General features: G+C 32.7%; 1 protein-coding gene across 1 annotated transcript; it reads left to right on the forward strand.

Annotated features, from left to right (window-relative positions):
• Positions 1-4126: 4126 nt before the first annotated feature.
• LOC114342231 (cathepsin L-like proteinase) lies at positions 4127-18948 on the forward strand. The gene is made up of 5 exons (XM_028293022.2): positions 4127-4262; positions 5021-5102; positions 9178-9510; positions 13519-13804; positions 18602-18948. The coding sequence occupies exons 2-5, from the start codon at positions 5022-5024 to the stop codon at positions 18871-18873; spliced, it is 972 nt and encodes a 323-aa protein (XP_028148823.1). The 5' UTR covers positions 4127-4262; position 5021; the 3' UTR covers positions 18874-18948.
• The last annotated feature ends 637 nt before the right edge of the window (positions 18949-19585 follow it).

Below are 19585 nucleotides of genomic sequence, written 5' to 3' on the forward strand. Positions count from 1 at the left end.
TATTTGGCAGTATTTATTAGATTTTAAGGAAACGAAGAGACAGGTCGATTTTTAATCTAAGGGGGTCACATTTGTACAGGAAATACATCTGTCATTTGTCAACCCCCTCCCTTCCACTTTCCCCACCCACTATTTTTAAAGAGAGTGTGCTAGCTCATTTGAAAGGTTATTCAATTCTCTATTTAGTAATATAGACATTAACATAATTATTTATATAGGGAGTCCAAGTAAAGATATTTTAATTAAATTGATTAACACAAAAAGAAGAATCTATGTAATTGATTTAATTCAATATATATTCTGCTGCTGCTTCACAAAACAAAAAAAAATGTTTTTTGATAAATAAACATTGCTTTTCGCTTAATTTCAATGTTCAAGCTGCCAGCCATATGCCTCTTGGTAATTTGAATATTAAATTTAAGCAACAAACAATGTTTATTTATTAAATAAACATTTTTTTCTTCTGTTTTCTGTCAGTAGTTGAATGTATTTTGAGTTAAATAAATTACATACGTTCTTCTTTTTGTGTCAATTAATTTAATTCAAAATATTTTTTCTTGGACACCCTCTATAAATAATTATGTCAATGTTAATATTACTGAATTGAGAATTGAATAACCTTTGAACTGAGCTAGCGGACGACCCCTATTTCCTATTTAAAAATAACGGGTGGGAAAAGTGGAAGGGAGGGGGTTGACAAATGACAGATGTATGTAAAAATGTGTCCCCCTTAGATCAAAAATCGACCTGTTTCTTGATTTTCTTAAAATCCAATAAATACTGACAAATATCGAGGTGGACTGTTTTCTTTGGTCCTTTTTGTATAATTTTTGGTATGTTAACAATAACAAAAAACAAGGGTTATCCGATCTAATTTTGTTCTGATTAAAAATTTAAAAAATAATTTTTTTATAAATAAAAAAAAATATAGCGGGAGCCGGGGATCCGGGCTTATATTATTTCAGATTTTTTGAATTACTCTAAACAAAAAAGGTCTTTTGTAATTTTTCTCTTATATTGATCGTTTTCACGTTTAATCGAGTACCTTTTAATTTGAAAGTGAAAAAGAACCAAAGATGACGATTTTACAGGCTTAACAACGTAAGTAAAAATATTTTGACATTACGAAGAACCTAAATTCAAATTCAAACTTTATTAAATCAGCTTATAAGTATTTTGGACTTATTTAATTTTGAAACATTGTTTTTTAGTTGTTAATACCTGTCTTCTCATAAGGAGACCTTTCTCATCAACAATTAAAAAATAAATGATGAAAAGTCACTGTCCTTCACAATAATTAAAAAAATATATTCTGGAATAAAACAGCAAAAATTCTTATCGGAACCTGCTAGAATAAGGTTTGAACTTGATTAGATACATGATGATTACAAAAATGCTATTTTTTACTTATGTTTTTGAATCTTGAAAATCGTCATCTTTCGTTCTTTTTTGAGTTTTAAATTGTATATAACTCGAAAATGATCAACTTAAGAGAAAAATTGCAAAATAACTTTTTCGTACTTCCGGGCCTAAAGTGACAACTTCACTCCCTTGTGACAGGTACTAAAGTGTCACATTTAATCCCTCCGGGATTAAATATTGACGAAACTCCCGGAACGATTAAATCACAAACAAACGAATTTAAGGGATATTTTATTGAAAAATATAATTAATTAGAATGGTAATTAAGGTTAATATTCAAATTAATATTGTGACAGTTCGTCATATTGACCAGTCTTTCCTGGGTTAATGCAGCAGGTAACTGACGAGTAACAGATAGGTCCTTTTCATATTGAACTGGTGTTTGTTTCGAAGATCCTGCGGAAACAGGAAGCGAGAATGAGGACTGTGGCATAACTATAGTGGACGAATCGGCGACTTGACCAAATATTTTATCTGAAATTTTTTGTTTATTTTTAATAGACGATTCAATATATCCCTCGGCCACGTTGGAGGATTTCCATCCTCCATGTCTCTTCAGCACGTCTATTGTTGCTCCCGAATCAGCTAACAAAGACGCAGATGTGCGTCTAAAACAATGTCCCGTATAAGACGTCGCATTTTCTAATTTCAAGAAAGCTGCTATTTGCCGTGGAATTGTACCAAACATGTTTTTTCCTACTACTCGCGTAGTACATTCTTTGTTGATGTATTGAACAAAAAATTTTGAATGAGTTGTCCCTGTCTTTCGCAATGCCACATATTTCCGAAATATCGCCACAAAACTGATGGCACTGTTTTCTGAATTTTTGATCACAAAATTTCGGTCAATTTTATTTTTGGTGTTTCTAATCGCAATTAGGAAGGAATCGCCCAAATCTCTCACATCGTCGATTTCTAAATCAACCAACTCTTTTCCACGACAAGCTCCCGCAACGCCCAAAATAAGTGCAACCTACAAAAAAATTGATTTCTTAAAATTTCTGAATATAAACAAATTTCCAAATTTACCTTAAGCATTAAATATTTATCATCCGGAGCCTCCCGTAAGAACTGATCTACCTGCTCAGACGTGAGAATTCTTGACTTCTTTGGCTTAAATCCCTCATTTCTTCTCTTCAAAAAAGCTAATAATTTTGGAAATTTACTTATATCAATATCTTCTCTAATGTTAATAACCGATTTCAGCATTGAGTAATGTGCCCAGAGAGTTGAGGCACAAACCGCTTTTGATTTATCATCGAAGTAGACTAACAGCGCATTTTCAGTAGGTTGTCTCACATTTTTTAAGCGGCACCACTTTTTAAAAGCATCGTACTGCTGCTCGTATAGTTTTCTAGATTTCGGTGGTAACAATTCTTCACCTACTTCGGCTGCTCTTTTATCAATATCAGATACACCTTCTTCACTCATGATACCAATAATTATCAATAACAATGTTTCTTTACAATGACACTAGTAATGACAATGTTTCTAAATTATAACTGTCACAACGCAATGTTACTATGGTAACTTATTTTAAAGACAGTTTATTAAATGAGTTGAAGAGAGAAAAAACTGATTGAAATTATTGAAATAATTAATAAAATCATACCGGAAGTACGAAAAGTATCGTATATACCTTGCGACTGAAGTACATTTAATCCTTCAGGTAAATTATGGCCCTCCCTGCGGTCGGGCCATAAACTTTACCTTCAGGATTAAATGTACTACTTCAGTCCCGCGGTATATAATGTACTATTTCATTTAGAATGATTGAAAAAATTTGAATTAATATCTGCCCGGGTCGATTTAATTTAATTAAAAAAAAATATTACGAAGGGTGGGTAAAAAATGTCCACCTAATGCGTATTCCCTTGTAACATATTTATTACGTGTTTAAAAATTTAAAAAAAATTATTTATTGTTAAAAATACAGCCCTTTATCGAATGTTAATTTGGTTCTACCGATATTTTTGAAAAAAAAAATAGCATCTTGAGTTAAATATGGGTGGTATAAAAAGTACACCCTTGGTAAAACTTGTTCCTAAAGGTTTCTATATAATTTTTGGTGGTAGGAAGATAATCCATATAATTATCGACGTATAATTACATAATCTACATAATTATCTGCCAATGAGGAGGCTGAAAGGAAGAATGTGGAGAAAATCGACAAATCTGAATTACTGGTTTTTACTGGTATGTTAATTTTGATGTACATTGTAATTTTGTTGTAAGGTTTGTAAATTGTTTATATTAATATTTTAGAAGATGCTGTGTTTATTAAGCATAAGTTTCTTAAGTTTAGTCCATTTCCAACAACTCTCAATAAATATATTAGCTATTTTCGAGGTGGACATTTTTACCCACTCTTGGGCATACATGGAACTTAAAAAAGGTTGGGCGTTCAAGGGTTTTAATAGTCAGAAAAAAATTTTATCGGGAACCCCTTGTTTTTTATAATTTTTAAGTTACTAAATTTCATATTAAATCATTTTTATCCAATAAACAGATCGGTGCAGATCAGATCGACCTTATATCGTATCCTCTACTACAAGTATGATTAAAATTTTGTTCAGTGCAATATGTATAACATAAAAATCTCTCAGATTTTCTAGAATCGTTATGATAAAATTTTAATATAATTCATATTTTTGTGTGATTTTTTGTATTATAATTTAATAAACTGATAGTCTAATTTAACTGATAAAAAAATTGAAGTGATTTACTTTGAACTATAAATATCTTTTAAAATTCTTTTAAATCAGTACAGTAAATACTTCATTAAGATAAAATCATAGTTTAAAAACTTATATTTCGTTTGAACAGAAAATAAGACTCAGGTAAGCCTGTCAGATTTTTTATACTAAATATTTTTCAATCTTTTTTTGTTCGGAATTTATTTCTGAATTCTTCTATATACCCATGGCTCGAGTGATTCCAGTTTTTTCAGTGATATCGCATTTACATTCCACAAAACAAAAGTCGAGAAAATGTAGCAACTAGCCAGCTTAACTGTTAGCTACAACTACAAATCTTTTATGCAGAGCACCCTCCTTATTTTGTTGAGGTCTAGTATTTTCTGTTCTGATTTTGAGTTACTGCCAGTAATCATTTGTGGAATTAATCATTGTCTCAAGATATGAATATTGGTTTATTCGTTCAATATTGGTTCCGTCTATGAGAATATTCTCGTTACTTCTTTGAGATTTCGATATGCTCAATATAATTTGCTGTTCTGGTTATCAGTCTCTGAAAATCCTCAATATTTTCGGCTAAGAAGACCGTGTCATCCGCATATCTAATGTTGTTAATGGAAACTCCATTTACCTTCATTTCAGCTGTTTTACACCTTTTCCCTCTTTTAGGGAGTCTTACGAGAAAGCATTAAAAATAATTGGCGATACTATAACTTAATCACAGTGACACTTATTCTACGTCTAATTTTAATTTACTCTGATAGTTGTAAGTGAATTACTTGTAAGTATTGTCCTCTAATCAATATTAGGGAACAATACCAGCTTCAAGTTCATTAAAAAATAACCTAACATTTATCCATTTTTTGCTACGAAACGATTTGACACAATTTTCTTATTTTTAGAATGAAAATTTTATTGACCCTCATTGGGACCATCGTGGTAGTCAATGCTTTGTCAACTAAACAACAATGGGAAAACTTTAAGGTAATGGGATCTATTTATTTATAAACATAGAGGTTTTTGGGTTTATTTTTGCTTTTAATAGATGTCGCTGTTGTATCTTTGCAAATGATTGTTAATAATTTGCAACATGACAGGGAGATTTGGTTTCAATTCAGAGCTTACGATAGGCTATTTTGAGGATCACCAGAAGGATCAAATATGTATAAACAGATGGTGGTGGTCTCTGAAACGAAATTTAAACGTCCTTCATTATCTTCATTTACTCACAAACTGACTAATAAGAATCAAATTCGTTGGATTTTTACCTAGATAAACTAACGTACCATGGAATGCAAGTTTTAGATACCCCATGTCTCCTTATTTATTGTCCGTTTGCTTTGTAAATTATTCTTCTGCAGACAGCTGCTTTGAACATTTGCCTTGAGCTGCAACTAAACCATTCTCTCAGGTTATTCAACCAGGAAACGCGTCTCCATCCTACACTCTATTTTTCCTTGAATTGTGAGTCTCACGATGTTAACTAGGGCGCTCGTTAAAAGAAGTATAAGTCAGTTTAGTCAAATTTTCAGGAGAAGCAAAAAACGATAATAAATTGCCATATCTACTAGCAATTTTATCTACGACCAAATAATTTTACTTAAGACTTACTTAATCCAGAGCTCTTCTACCTTTTAGTGTGAGTTATTGCGGAGTTGGGTTCTACGTCGGTTTCTTCCACATTTACTTCCATTTCCTTCTATCAATGGCCAATGCTTTTGTTTCCTCCCATTTTATTCCTCTTGTTTCGGCCGCTTCCCTTATTTCTTCTGTCCACGTCTTTCTTGGTCTTCCTCTTTTCTTTCTTCCCATATCTCTCGCTTCATATGTTTGTCTTACTATTTTTTCTTCTCCTCTTCTCAGTACATGTCCGAGCCATCTAAGTTGTCCTTGTTCGATTGTTGTTGTAACTGGGTGTGTCCAATATCAAACATTCATTATTCATATTCGATAATGAACAGTATATTTTTATCACCCCGTATATGACATGAACCAATTTTTTATTATATAATTACATGTACGGGTCTCTAATTTAGTTCACGAATTGTAAACTGTAAACAATAATTCGGGCAATTGCATTATTTAATTTGATGATCAAATATATTCCTTTGTTCTCAATATTTGTAAATATACTCAGCGCGTGGCTTGACACCAATACTAAGTGCCACCGCTGAGAAATAAGACAAATTTAGAATCATTCTCAAGAATCAATTCAAGCCGTCAAGATGTACTTCAAATAGAGTCTTCATCAGTATTCAACTAAACGAGTACCAGTAACCAGTCAGTGTTCAAAAGTTCTCCCGGATTAAAATTACCCTAGTGTCGGTTCTATAAATAAATTCCTTTATCGCTATTGGTGTTTCCATCTGAACAACGTTCTCCACTGAGCCCCAGAGGGATTATACATTATACATGGTCCTTCGAGCCGGATCATGGTGTATTTTCGGATTTTCTCTAAAGGTTTGATTTCTAATTTTATCTTTCCTTGTTTTCCCTTCTATTGTTCTCAAAAATATTAGTCTATTCTTTTGCCTTTTTGTTAATGCCCAAGATTCACAGCCATAGGTTAGAGTGGTTTTCACGATATTTTTTACTATTTCCGTCTTTATATTCTTAGGCATTTCTTTCTTTTTTAAAAAGTTACTCTTAATAAGATTGTACAGCTTACAAGTCTTTGCAATTCTTTCATTTATATCATCTTCTAATTTTCCATCCCGGCTTATGATTACCCCTAAATACTTATATCTGCCTTCATGTTCAAGTTGCTGGCCATCTACTTCTATTTCATATTTCCCTTTTTGTCTTCCAATTATCATTGTTTTTTATTTTTCTTTGTTTATTTTCATATTTCTGATTTTTAGTCCTTCATACAATATGTTTATATTTTTTTCTAATTGTTTTTCTGACTCCCCAATGGTCACCATGTCGTCTGCGTAGCATAGCTCTGTTATTTGTATCATTCTCAACTTCCAATATCCAAAGTTATATTTTCTCCATTTATGTTTGCATTATTTTATTACGTCATCTAGTACTAGGTTAAAGTGGGCTCAGAACACAACCCTGTTTTAATCCAATGTTGCTGTCGAATACTTTTGATTTTTCATTTCTTGTCCTTAAATAGCTTTTCGTTTTTTCGTATAAACTCCGAATGCATCCTATTAGATGTTCAATTTTTCTTTTTTCTAGTGTTTTCGAAATATCTTCACCTCAAAGGTGTTTTCTAGTTTTTCTCTTAGCCTGTTCTCTAGTATGTAGACTAGCATAAAGTGTTCCTACTGTGCTTCCAAGTGTTATTCCTCTATAGTTTGAGCATTCTTTGCTATCTCCTTTTTTATACAATGGTGTTATAATGCCTATCTGCTAGTCTAGTGGTACTTTCTTTTCATTTTTAGCTTGGTTCTTGATTCAAAATAATTTTATTTATTTTATATTACCACATTGACTTGTTCTATTGATACCAAGGTAAATATATATTCCTTTATAGTGTTTTCCGGCAACAATAATATTTTGACCCTTTTTGACATATAGGTACTTTTTTTACCGAACACCCTAGCACCATAGTTTTAGCACCCTAGTTATATCTTTCGCCTCTCATCACATGTCCGAGATAATGAAATTTCCTTTCTTTTATTGTGTTTTCAATTTCCCTCTCTCTGCCTATTGTTTTTAACGCTTCTATATTCGTGACTCTATCTACCCATGAAATCCTTAACACTCTTCTAGATGTCCACATTTCAAACGCGTTAAATCGATTTATTGAATTTAGATTTAATGTCCATGATTCAGCTTCATAGTAAAGCACACGGTGTACATAACATTTAATTAGTCTTATGCTGAGGACCAACGTCAAATCTTTCCTGCATTAAATCTTCTTCATTTTTGTCGGTCCCAAGTAAGTATATATTTTTTTACTCTCTCAATCTGCTAGCCACCTGCCGTTAATATTTCCTTTGTATTGTCGTTCTTGCTGATTTTCATAATCTTGGTTTTTTTGATATTAAGAGAGAGTCCGCATTCTCCACTATATCTTAATATATTGTTCATTCTTTTTTTAAATCTTCCAAGTTGTCGGCTATTATGACTGTATCATAGGCATACCTAATGTTATTAATTAAACTTCCATTCACTGTTATGCCGACTGTCTCGTTTACCAAAGCTTTGTGTACGATTTCTTCAGAATAAGTATTAAACAATAACGGCGACAGTATGCAACCTTGACTAATCCCTCTCCTTATCTGCATTTCTTCTAACACTTCTCTTCCAAAGTAAATATATGGTTTTGCTTTGTTTTTGATTCAGAGGGTTGCACAATCGCTGGACAGCTGTTTCCACCATTTCAGGCTTCCTCATAAGGAGTGCATGCTAGCGCTGTTGAGGAAGCCTGAAATGGTGGAAACAGCTGTCCAGAGATTGTGCAACCCTCTGAATCAAAAACAAGCAAAACCTTCTATTTCATTTTCTATCTTTACTCAGATTTGAGTACTAGATAGTTCCTCTTCTGTCCTTTTCCTAGACGAATGAAAACCGAATGTGATTGCAAGGAGTCCTTTTTGTTTTCTATATTCGTCGTCTGCGGTCTTATAAGTTGTAAAAGTCGCAGATTAAGGATGTACCAGAAAGAACTTTTAACACGAAGAGTCTCAGATTTAAATAACTATTTACCATTTTAATTTTATTTAGTGGTGAATTCTGCATTTGAGACTCTTCAATTTGTTTGACTTCTCTTCCAATTTTCAGATTTGATCGTCGGCTGTAGTATAAATTTTATATCAATGATACATCCCTCATATCCAGATTCTTGTTTTTTTTTCTATAAGTCTGTCATGTTTTACTTTATCCAATTCTTTGTTGTAGGTAATATGTAAATTATTGAAGGCTCGGATTTAGTTTGTAACCAGAATTTGTTTTCTAGCGTAAGAAATCTTTAGTTCTCCGGATCATTGGATTCCATTTTTTTATAAACATAGTTTTGGGTTTAATATACATACATCACAAGACTTACATTAAATCATACAAAATGTATACTTACTCCATAATTTTACAATGTTTTCATTTTTAGCGTAACCATAATAAATCATATGCACATGTTCTAGAAGAAAACTATCGCTTGTCTGTTTTTCGTTTAAATCTAAAGAAAATTGAAGAACATAATGCCAGATACCAGAAAGGCGAAGTTTCTTATTATATGGGTGTAACCAAATTTGCAGATTTAACAGCTGTTGAATTTATGTCTATGCTTAATAAACAAATAAGTACAAAGCCAAATATTCAAGGTATACTTGCACAATTGTCCGATGATCCAATACCTGATTCCTTTGATTGGAGAGGATCAGGTGCAGTTTTGGAAGTTAAGGACCAAGGCAGTTGTGGATCTTGTTGGTCGTTTAGTGTTGTGAGTATTTTTTATTGTTTGTATACATATAAGTATTTTTGAATATTAGTTAAACAAATATTAATTAACACGTTGACGGACAGTGCGTCAAATGTATAAGCAAATGTTGTGACACTATATGAATTTTGCTAATTAGAATAGAAAATCAACACCTGAGCTGAAATTTTTGCTGTTGTATAATTTAAATAAAGAACAAAATAGAATAGGGAAATTGCTGAATTATAGTTTATGGAAACAAGAAGTTTTTTAACATTATTTTTAAACATGTGGATGACGACCATGCATGTCGTGTCACGTTTCATATGCATCTGTAGATGTAATGTGACAAAAAATCTACCGAAGTTTTTGTCATAACTCGTTATTTTAAAAATGACGTCTATAGACGTTGCGTCACATTAAATAAATGGAAATTAGACGTCTACAGACGTTCTGTCCGTCAACGTGTTAAAGTTACTAGTGAAATTCAAAAATAATAAACACGGAAGTAAAATAGGGAACGCATATTCATCATCACAGCCGTTCAATCCTAGAGGATTAGAGCAATGCCAGTGCATATAATAATCCTTTTTCCATGTGGATTATTTCTGTTTGGTTTATTTCTTATAGATCTGTATGTGTCCTTGCAGGATTGGTTATCCTCTATATGATTCCACCATCTTATCCTGGGTCTTCCTATTTTTCTTGATCTCAGGGGCGTCCAGTTCGTGATTCTTTTTATCATTTCTGTGGGTGCTCTTCTCATTATGTTGCCTGCTCATTCTAGTCGTCTTGAATTTATGGATCTTGATATCCTCCCACCTCCTATTTCTTGTTGAATTTCTTTATTGGTCTTCATTTTTGTTCTTCCGTCGCTTGTTTTTTTGGTCCCAATATTGATCTCATTATTTTTCTTTCTACTATTCTTAGATGTTCTTCATCTTTTTTGTGAGCGTCTTGGTTTCCATAGCATAAACTGGCCTGATCAGTCTTATACATTCTGATTTTTATTTTAGTTCAGGAACCAAAGCTTTTCACCTCGAAATGTTTACAACTTGCTTGAAAATTTTAGAATAAATAGTGGATAGTCCATGGATCAAAATCTATATGATGCCGACAGGCGCTTTTACCATGGGGGTGGTTGCCACCCCATCTCGGGGGTGGAAATTTTTTATTATATTTTGACCCCAAAAGTTAATAAAAATATTTATTCTAAGCAAAAAATTTTCTATTTATTTTTTTGATAAAATTAATATTTTTTGATTTATTCGCTATCGAAAGTGTCAGTTTTATATATAAAAATCAATGTTTTTTGATGATATACCCATTTACGATTCACTCAAATTTTGTCGTAGAACAAATTTTATTAAACCAAGTTCTTGGAAATTAAATTACATACAATTTCATATTTAAACATTTTTTCGCATCGCTGATGCTAATCTTTCTATTCTGAAGAAAATGGCATTTTTTACCAAATAGCAAAAATTCGTTATTCGATTTAAACTTCAGTTTTTTAAAAACTAATCATTCTAAGTCAGTCAAACTTCTAGAATCTATTAATAATACATAAATAAAGAAGATTAAATAAGGCCAATGACTAAAAATACCGCTAACTAACATTATTATGCTTCCAATTTGATTTCTCCTTTTTTTTTTTTCAAAAAAATGTATTGATTTTTTAACCGTAACTTTTTTTGTTTTTATCTTAGAAAGTTCGTTAAAAAAGAATTTTGTAGGTTTTTATAAGATCTATAAGACTGTTAATATTAAATCGTTTTAAAATTCTCAGTCACAAAAAGAGGTGGCATTGAAAGTTTTAATTGTCAATAGCTCACTCAATTTTTGTCGTAAAAATTTTTTGCAAACCAAGTCCTTGGGAATTAAATAAGCTACAATTTCATATTTAAATATTTTTTCGTATCTCTGATGCTAATCTTTCTACTCTGAAGAAAAAGGTATTTTTTTACCAAACTACAAAAACTCGTTATTCGCTTTTAAATCCAATTGTTTTAAACCTAATCATCCTAAGCCGATCAAACTTCTAGAACCTATTAATAATACATAAATCAAGAAAACCAAATCAGATCAATGAAAAATTTTAATTAGGGTGGCGGTTAGGGGGCTGTTTACGATCACTTTTTTGCTGAAAAAAATAGGGACTTCATTCTTTTAATTATATCACCTAATTTTTTTAGCTATTTATTTTTTTTATTTCTGGAGATACATATTTTTAAATACTTTAAATTAGTTTCAACAAATTATTCTCGAAAAATGCATAGTTTTCCCGTCCTTTGACTTTGAAACTACAATATTTAGTATTTGATGAAGAATAGTCAACATATAATAAAGTATAGCTCGATTACTATTGGTCTTAATGAAAATAAAAAAAAACGGTTTTGTTTATTTTTTCAAAAGGTATATTTTTGTTAAGTTTTGATAAAACGAAAACTTTTTGAGTTATTAGCAGAACACGGATTAAAAACATTGATTTTGTCGATATAAAACTAACACTTTCAATAGCGAATAAATCGAAAACTATTAATTTTATCAAAAAAATGTATAGAACATTTTTTGCTTATAATGAAGGTTTTTACCAACTGTTGCGGTCACAATATAATAAAAATTTCCACCCCCGAGATGGGGTGGCAACCACCCCCATGATAAAAGCACCTTTCGGTATGATATAGATTTTGATCCTTATTGGGACTATTGGGCCTATTTTAAGCATTACTTGGACTATTTGTTTGATCTGAGTATTTTCTTATTCATTCCAAAACTTGATTACCCTTCTGGCTTCTCTCCTGTATTCTCTCTTTGGTGCTTTTTTCTATTGTAACACCTAGGTAATTGAACTTGATTACTTCTGCAAATTTATATTTTTCCGTTAAAATTAGTCCCATTACAGCTTCCCCGTTCAATTAATGTATTTGGTTTTGTGTTCATTAATTACTAATCTCACCTTTTTTGTTTCGACATCCAGCTTGTTTTCGGCATTTATTAAGTCTTCTATTTCTCTGCTACAACTGTTAAATAATTCGCATAAGCGGTAATTTGTGTTCCATTAAGTATTATATCCTTTCCATTTAGTTTTGCTTCACACCTCTAATGATATTAACTTCGTCTGACATTGTTCACTGAAATTTGATTGTTGGTTTGGAGTGGTTTGTTTTGGTTTGGAGTTCTGCAAGCACATCTGCTGTAGTTGTATCAGTTTGTTTGGGATTCCTCCCTTTTTTATTCATGCCCTTCCCATACTGATTCTGTTTATGGAGTCAAAGGCACTTCTGAAGTCAGCAAAAGTTATATGTAGGTTCTTATTATATATTCCCTATATTTCTGTATTATTTTTTCTACTGTGTATTTTGTTTATCGTTGGTCTTCCTAGACGGAAACCGTTTTGATAACTCCTATTAAATTCTCTGCATGTGCTTTAAGTTGATGGTTTAATACAAGGTATGATGGTTTATGATGTAGATTGGCTACGATCTTGTAGGCTGTGTTAAAGAATGTAATAGCCCTGTAATTGTAAAATTTCTCTTTGTCCCTTTTTTATTTATTGGCTTGATCATCCATGTCGTCCATTATTCCGGAATCTCTTTCTTGTCCCATTTATATATTTTAATAATTCATGTAATTGTTGATGCAGCCGCTTACCACTATACTTTTTTTAATTATGTTGCTACTATGCTCAAATGCTTAAATTTTTTAACGTGTTTTTGTGAATTACTAATCTGCTGTTTCTAGATTGTGTTTTTAATTTCATCCATTCATCGTTCATTTATCCTCCAAGTTTTTTAACTAAAAAAGAATTCTTTCAGGATTTTTTTGCATAATTTTTTTTAATAAAACATTGCATTCTCTTTAGTAGAGGTACTTTAAGTATACTTTTTGACATTAATTTTGAAGATGTCTAAGCCTAAGGCGCTCAGCTAGGAAGTACCTAAATATTTTTACATACTTCAACAATACTTTTTTCCCAATTCGTTTATATATTTATTTAATTATTTATTGATATTTATTTTTTATTAACAGACTGGAGCATTAGAAGGACTTAATTTCTTAGCAAATAACGTAACACTTCCTCTAAGTGAACAAGAACTTGTAGACTGTACGGCACTATACGGTAACGCTGGTTGCAATGGAGGAAATATGCAATACGGTTTTAAGTATGTTAAATCTAAAGGTATATCAAGTGAAGCAGCATATCCGTACGCAGGAGTAGATGAGTCTTGTAGACGAAATGCGAGCAATATTGTTTTTAAAATAAAAGGTTTCCAAACGGTCTCAAAAGATGATGATTCATTGAGACGTGCTATTGGTAAGTAATAAGAATAAGTAATATTTGGATGATATACGAGTATCTGTCTAATTAGTATTGCCCAAATGCAATACCAAGACGAGACTTAGACAGTCTTGGTCTTGGTCTTGCCCCAGTACACCTAGTCTTGGTCTTGGTCTTGGTCTTGGTATTGCACTCCCGGTCTTGGTCTTGGTCTTGGTCTTGGTCTTTCAGCAAGAGTCTTGCAAGTTTCGCAGTTGCCTATTAGCATATTGCATATCTTTGAACAACGTAACAGAGAGGTACATTTTAAGCTGGAATATCATAGCCATAGTAAAGACCAGCCATATTAATAAATATGTAGACCAGCGGTTTTTAATCTGTGGTGCATATACCTACCACTGGTTGTACATATCATTATTTGCGGTTGTACACAAAACGCAAAAACAGCCAAAATCAGCCACAATTATTTTAGTTAATTAGATTACCTAGCTATTTCAGTTAGGTGGTAACAAAAATAATAAAAAGTATTTTGACAACTAGACAATTGACACTGGGTGGGGTTTGAACCCACGATCTAAGTGATCCGTGCCTATGTTCTAACTAACTAAAGTTTATTAGAAACTTATGCATTTTATTATCCAATATAAGCGAATGAATAAAGAAACATAATGTTATTAAAATATGAGGCTATCGTTTAAATTTCAGTATTTTATAAATGCAAGAATATTCCACAGAGTGATGCTAGCTCTGAGAAAAAACACAGTTTGATTGGTACCTACACCCGGTGTACAATGAAAATAATTGATTTGTCTAGCAACAATATTATTACAGAGATATTTATAAAAATAAGACAACATAATATTAAAAAAATTACTTAAATTAGACAACAGGTTCAAGAAATTCGAAACATTAACAATGACCCGTCTATAAGGTGGTGCGTAATTTTTTGTAGGAACGTATATCGTTATTAAATAATATTTCGGTATTTTGTTAGGGTATCTGGCATTATCTGTTCTTTTGCCTCGGTATCATACTTTTAAAAAATATTATACGCGCTGTTTCGGCAAATTTTGTTTAACCGAGTGACCTCATAGCACATTCAGCAAAAACAATACATAATAGTCTTACTATTCTATATACCGATAAGATATAAGTATTTTTTAGTTCTTAGATCTATCGTTAATTTCGCGAAATATTCGCTTTTTTTGTGAAACTTTGTGACTCACCCATTTCCTTACGCCCCGCCCAAATCGTCAGATTTTTGAAATATACACTGTTTTGCATGTACTTAACTTGCCTTATCTTAATCTGACAATTTCGAGCTTTTTAAGGATAGATTTTTTTTCGCCTCCCCCCCTCCCTTAACGAACTCTCCTGTGTTTAAAGCCAATATATTGTAGAGGTACATCTACAGGGTACCAGGTTTCTCCCCATATAATGATCTGACGCGCTCTAGTTACTACAAAAATCCCCGCTTGGGCGCCACTACCATCAGTATTTTTGTTTGATCCACCCAACGCCTTGGAGATCTTCCGCCCGGTCTTTTTCCTACAACTTTGCCCTCCATGATAAGTTTTTACATTGTGCCTGTTCTTCTGGAGAAGTGTCTAAAATACTGTAAGTATCTCTGTTGTATTTGTTTAAGCAACCTATCTTTTATATTGAGTTGATAGATACATTTGTTCGATGTTCAACATCCTTCTTCGTTTGCTTCCATTCTTAAAATGCGTCTGTAGTACCTCATCTCGAATGCCTTGAGCTTTCTTAAAGAAGGTTCGGAAAGTGTCCAAGCCTCTACTCCGTATACTAATGTAGAAAACATATATAGCATCTGACGATAGAGATTTTGGTAACAAGTTATAAATCGTGACTTCTGAAAAGAAACTTCATCATTATGAACACTGTTCTCGCTTTTCCTATGCGTTGTTTTATTTCACTAGAGTGGTCCCATTGGCTGTTTATGTTGGTACTAAGGTATGTGTAGCCCTCCACCCTGTCAATCGGTTGTTGATTAACCAAAAGCCGTGTAATTAATATTTCGCGCTTACTGACTACCATGTAGTTTGTTTTTTTTTGTATTGAGATCAAGTCTATGTTAACTACTTATATCTGATACTTCTTCTTCTTCTTCTTTTTGTATAGACATGACTCTGTCTGTTTTTTCAATATGCCTCTAGTAAGTTGTGGTTCCATCGTTTTCGTGGTCTTCCCACTGATCGTCTTCCTATTGGGGAACCGTCTCTCGTTGTCCTGGCTACTCTATTTGTTGTCATTCGGCTTATGTGGTCATTCCATTCTATTCTTCTGTTTCTTACCCAGTAATTAATGTTATCCACCTTGCATCTCCGTCGTATATCTGTAATTCTAGCTCTGTTCCATAGAGTCTTACCATTGATTTTTCGAAGGGTTTTCATCTCCGCTGTTTCGAGCCATCTTTTTTTCCTCTCTGTGTCGGGTCGTGTTTCTGCAGCGTATATCATTATTGGTCGGATGACTGTTTTGTAAATTCTGCCTTTCATTTCTTTTCCAATATTTTTATTTCTCCATATTGTGTTATTCAGGCAACCTGCGGCTCTGTTTGCTCTATTCACTTGATCTTCCACTTCTGTTTCGAGCCTTCCGTAGCTAGATAGTGTAGTAGCTAGATAGTTAAACTCTATCACTTGTTCTATTATCTGACCTTCCAGCTCCAATTTACATCTTATTGGATCTGCTGTTATAACCATGCATTTTGTCTTTTTTGAGGAAATTAACATGTTAAATTTTCTGGCGATTATGTTGAATTGGTGCAGCATACGTTGTTAATCATCTTCACTTTGAGAGATTAGTATTGCATCGTCCGCATAGCAGATTATTTTAAGTTATTTTCTCCCATTTGGTATCCTTCTTTAGTTCTTACTTTTTTTATTATTTCGTCCATGATCAGGTTGAACAATAAAGGACTCAAGGAATCCCCCTGTCTTATCCCATTGCCGGCTTCAATTGGGTCAGTTAGTTCATCTTCCACTTTTACTTTTATTGTGTTGTTCTGGTAGATGTTTTCTATCGTTTTAATTATTCTCAGAGGGTACCTCTTTCGAGTATTTCGAGTATAACTAGTGGATAACGTCCTTTAATGTGACCCTGTCAAATGCTTTCTTAAGGTCCACGAAACACAAATATGCCGGTTTGTTGTATTTCAACGATTTCTCTTGAACTTGCCTCACTATAAATATAGCGTCAGTGCATGACCTTCCCGACCTAAAACCTATATCTGATACTGTGACATTATTCTTTGCAAAACCGTCTAGGGTATCTACAAAATCTACTGCGTCGTCAGCATATCTAATGTTGTTTAGACGCACCCCATTGATTAATACGCCTTCCTATAGTTCTCCCAGCGATTGTTCGAACTTATGTTCAGAGTATATATTAAATAACACTGGCGACAGAATGCATCTTTATCTCACTTCCCTATCCATGGAGGTTGCCTTCGTCGATTGGTCGTCCACTTTAATGTTGGCAGTTTGGTTGTACTATAAATTATATATGATTCTCAAATCTCTATCATCTAATCCCGATTCTTTGAAGATGGTTATGAGTTTATGAGCTTATCATGTTTCACTCTATCAATTGCCTTTTCATAGTCAATAAAACAAATAATATATACGTCACAGTTGACATCCCTGCACCAATACATTCTCTCGGCTGCTTAAGGCATCGCGGAATCCAAACAGTGTCCATGATACTTATACAGTAATAAGCGCGCTAATAACCGGCAAAATAACGCAAAAGATGGAAAAAAATATAACATTGTGAAGTATAATAATATGAAACTAGTAAAGATGGAAATTATAAACCTATAAATTAACATTACATTACATAGTTTCCCACCTATAGACGTATCAGAGGAGTATGACAACTGTCACTATGACAGAAGAATTTTATAAAATACTTCTGTCACAGACATCTAAAGGTGGGAAACTATGTAATGTAATAATTTTTACAAAATCAGTGGGAAAATCCCATAATTAAAAAAGCATACAGAAGTAAAAACTTCGTTTGTACAATGGTATGAAAAAAGTTTATTAAAAACCATTAAAAGTCATCCAAAAGGATTCGCAAAATGTTTTAAATCTAGATCACATCATCTTCAGTGCGTTCTGCTTAGTACATGAAACTAACACCTTATGAAATTGGTAACATCGAGAAATATGGTATACATGATACTTATATGAAATTTATAGCGACTCCAAGTCGATGATAAAATAATGAATGTGTTGGGAGTGCTCAAAGGGCAACATGGTTCCCTGCTCGATAAGAACTTGTGGTTCTTGCCAGTTCAATCAGAGGTTGGTCTGTGTCCATTGAACTGGCAAGAACCACAAGTTCTTATCGAGCAGGGAACCATGTTGCCCTTTGAGCACTCCTAACACATTCAATCTTTTAACATCGACTTGGAGTCGCTATAAATATCATATAAGTATCATGTAAACCATATTTCTCGATATTACTAATTTCATAAGGTTGCTAGTTTCATGTACTAAGCAGAACGCACTGAAGATGATATGCTCTAGATTGAAAACGTTTCGCGAATCCTTTTGGATGACTTTTAATGGTTTTTAATAAACTTTTTTTATATCATTGTACAAACGAAGTTTTTACTTCTGTATGATTTGTTAATTTTTACGTTTATATCGATAGTTTCCACCTCTACTAGTTCATCTCTTTTTCCTTCACAATGTTTTGTTTTCCATCTTTTGCGTTATTTTGCCAGTTATTAGCGCGCTCATCACTGTATACATGTTGTATCCATAGACTTATAACTTTAATTTCTTATTATTGTTATTTTAGCGACGGTTGGTCCTATATCCATTGCGATGCAAGCTACAGAAAATCTTCAGCTTTATAAGGGCGGAGTACTGGGCGATCCTAGTTGTTCTAATTGGGTGGGAGCTATAAATCATGGTGTATTAGCTGTTGGCTATGGACAAGAAAATGACCAACATTATTGGATTGTCAAAAATTCCTGGGGAACTTCTTGGGGTGAAGAAGGTTTCTTTAGAATTCAAAGACATCCAACCACATGTTGTATCACCTGCGACGCTAGTTTTCCTACAGTTTAATGAATATTTCATTGTATATCAATACATATTTTAAGATTTGTCTAAAATAAAAACTTTAAAAAATTGTTTTTAGCATATAGTGTATTATTATATTAAGTATATTATGATTAGCATATAATATTTACACATTATTTTCATACTTTGTTTAAAGTAGAAAGTTACAACTATTTATATTCGACTGGCGTTCTTAGAGATTTTATAATAAATATCAGGTGCCATCTAGTGACCTTAATATATTAAGAACCGGGATAAGTGAAATTTGCCAATCATTTTAGGCACGATAAGAGTCTATAACTTAATTAGTAGTACATACCTAAAAGAAAACGTATGAACACTGTGCTGTCAAGTTTTAGTCCCGGCGACAGTGGCGCATGAAACTTTTCACTTATAGACAGGAGAAATAGATTAAAGGGTATCCTGTATAATTTAGGTACAATTACCCTATAATATAGGTACACCCTTAAATAATCGTGGTACAATTACAATTTTACAGTCAATCCCGTCTCCAGGTATTTCGAGCACGGTTTTTATTACAAACGACACACAAAATACTAGGCCAGGGTAATAAGACAAAAATATACCCTATTCGTGACACTTCAATAGCTAGGGTAGTGAAGCGTTTTTTTTAACAAATAATACTTATACTAAGAACAAATTGTAACTATTTTCTGCGTAGGATCTGGCGGCCATTTTTATTTATAAACAATTTGGT

Source organism: Diabrotica virgifera, chromosome 7 (assembly GCF_917563875.1).
Source record: "Diabrotica virgifera virgifera chromosome 7, PGI_DIABVI_V3a".
Lineage (NCBI taxonomy): Eukaryota > Metazoa > Arthropoda > Insecta > Coleoptera > Chrysomelidae > Diabrotica > Diabrotica virgifera.

Coding starts and splice junctions, on each gene's coding strand:
- LOC114342231 (XM_028293022.2), top strand. CDS start 5,022: ATGAAAATTTTATTGACCCTCATTGGGACCATCGTGGTAGTCAATGCT. Junction 5,103..9,177: donor AACAATGGGAAAACTTTAAG/GTAATGGGATCT, acceptor TTTCATTTTTAG/CGTAACCATAATAAATCATA. Junction 13,805..18,601: donor TTCATTGAGACGTGCTATTG/GTAAGTAATAAG, acceptor TTGTTATTTTAG/CGACGGTTGGTCCTATATCC.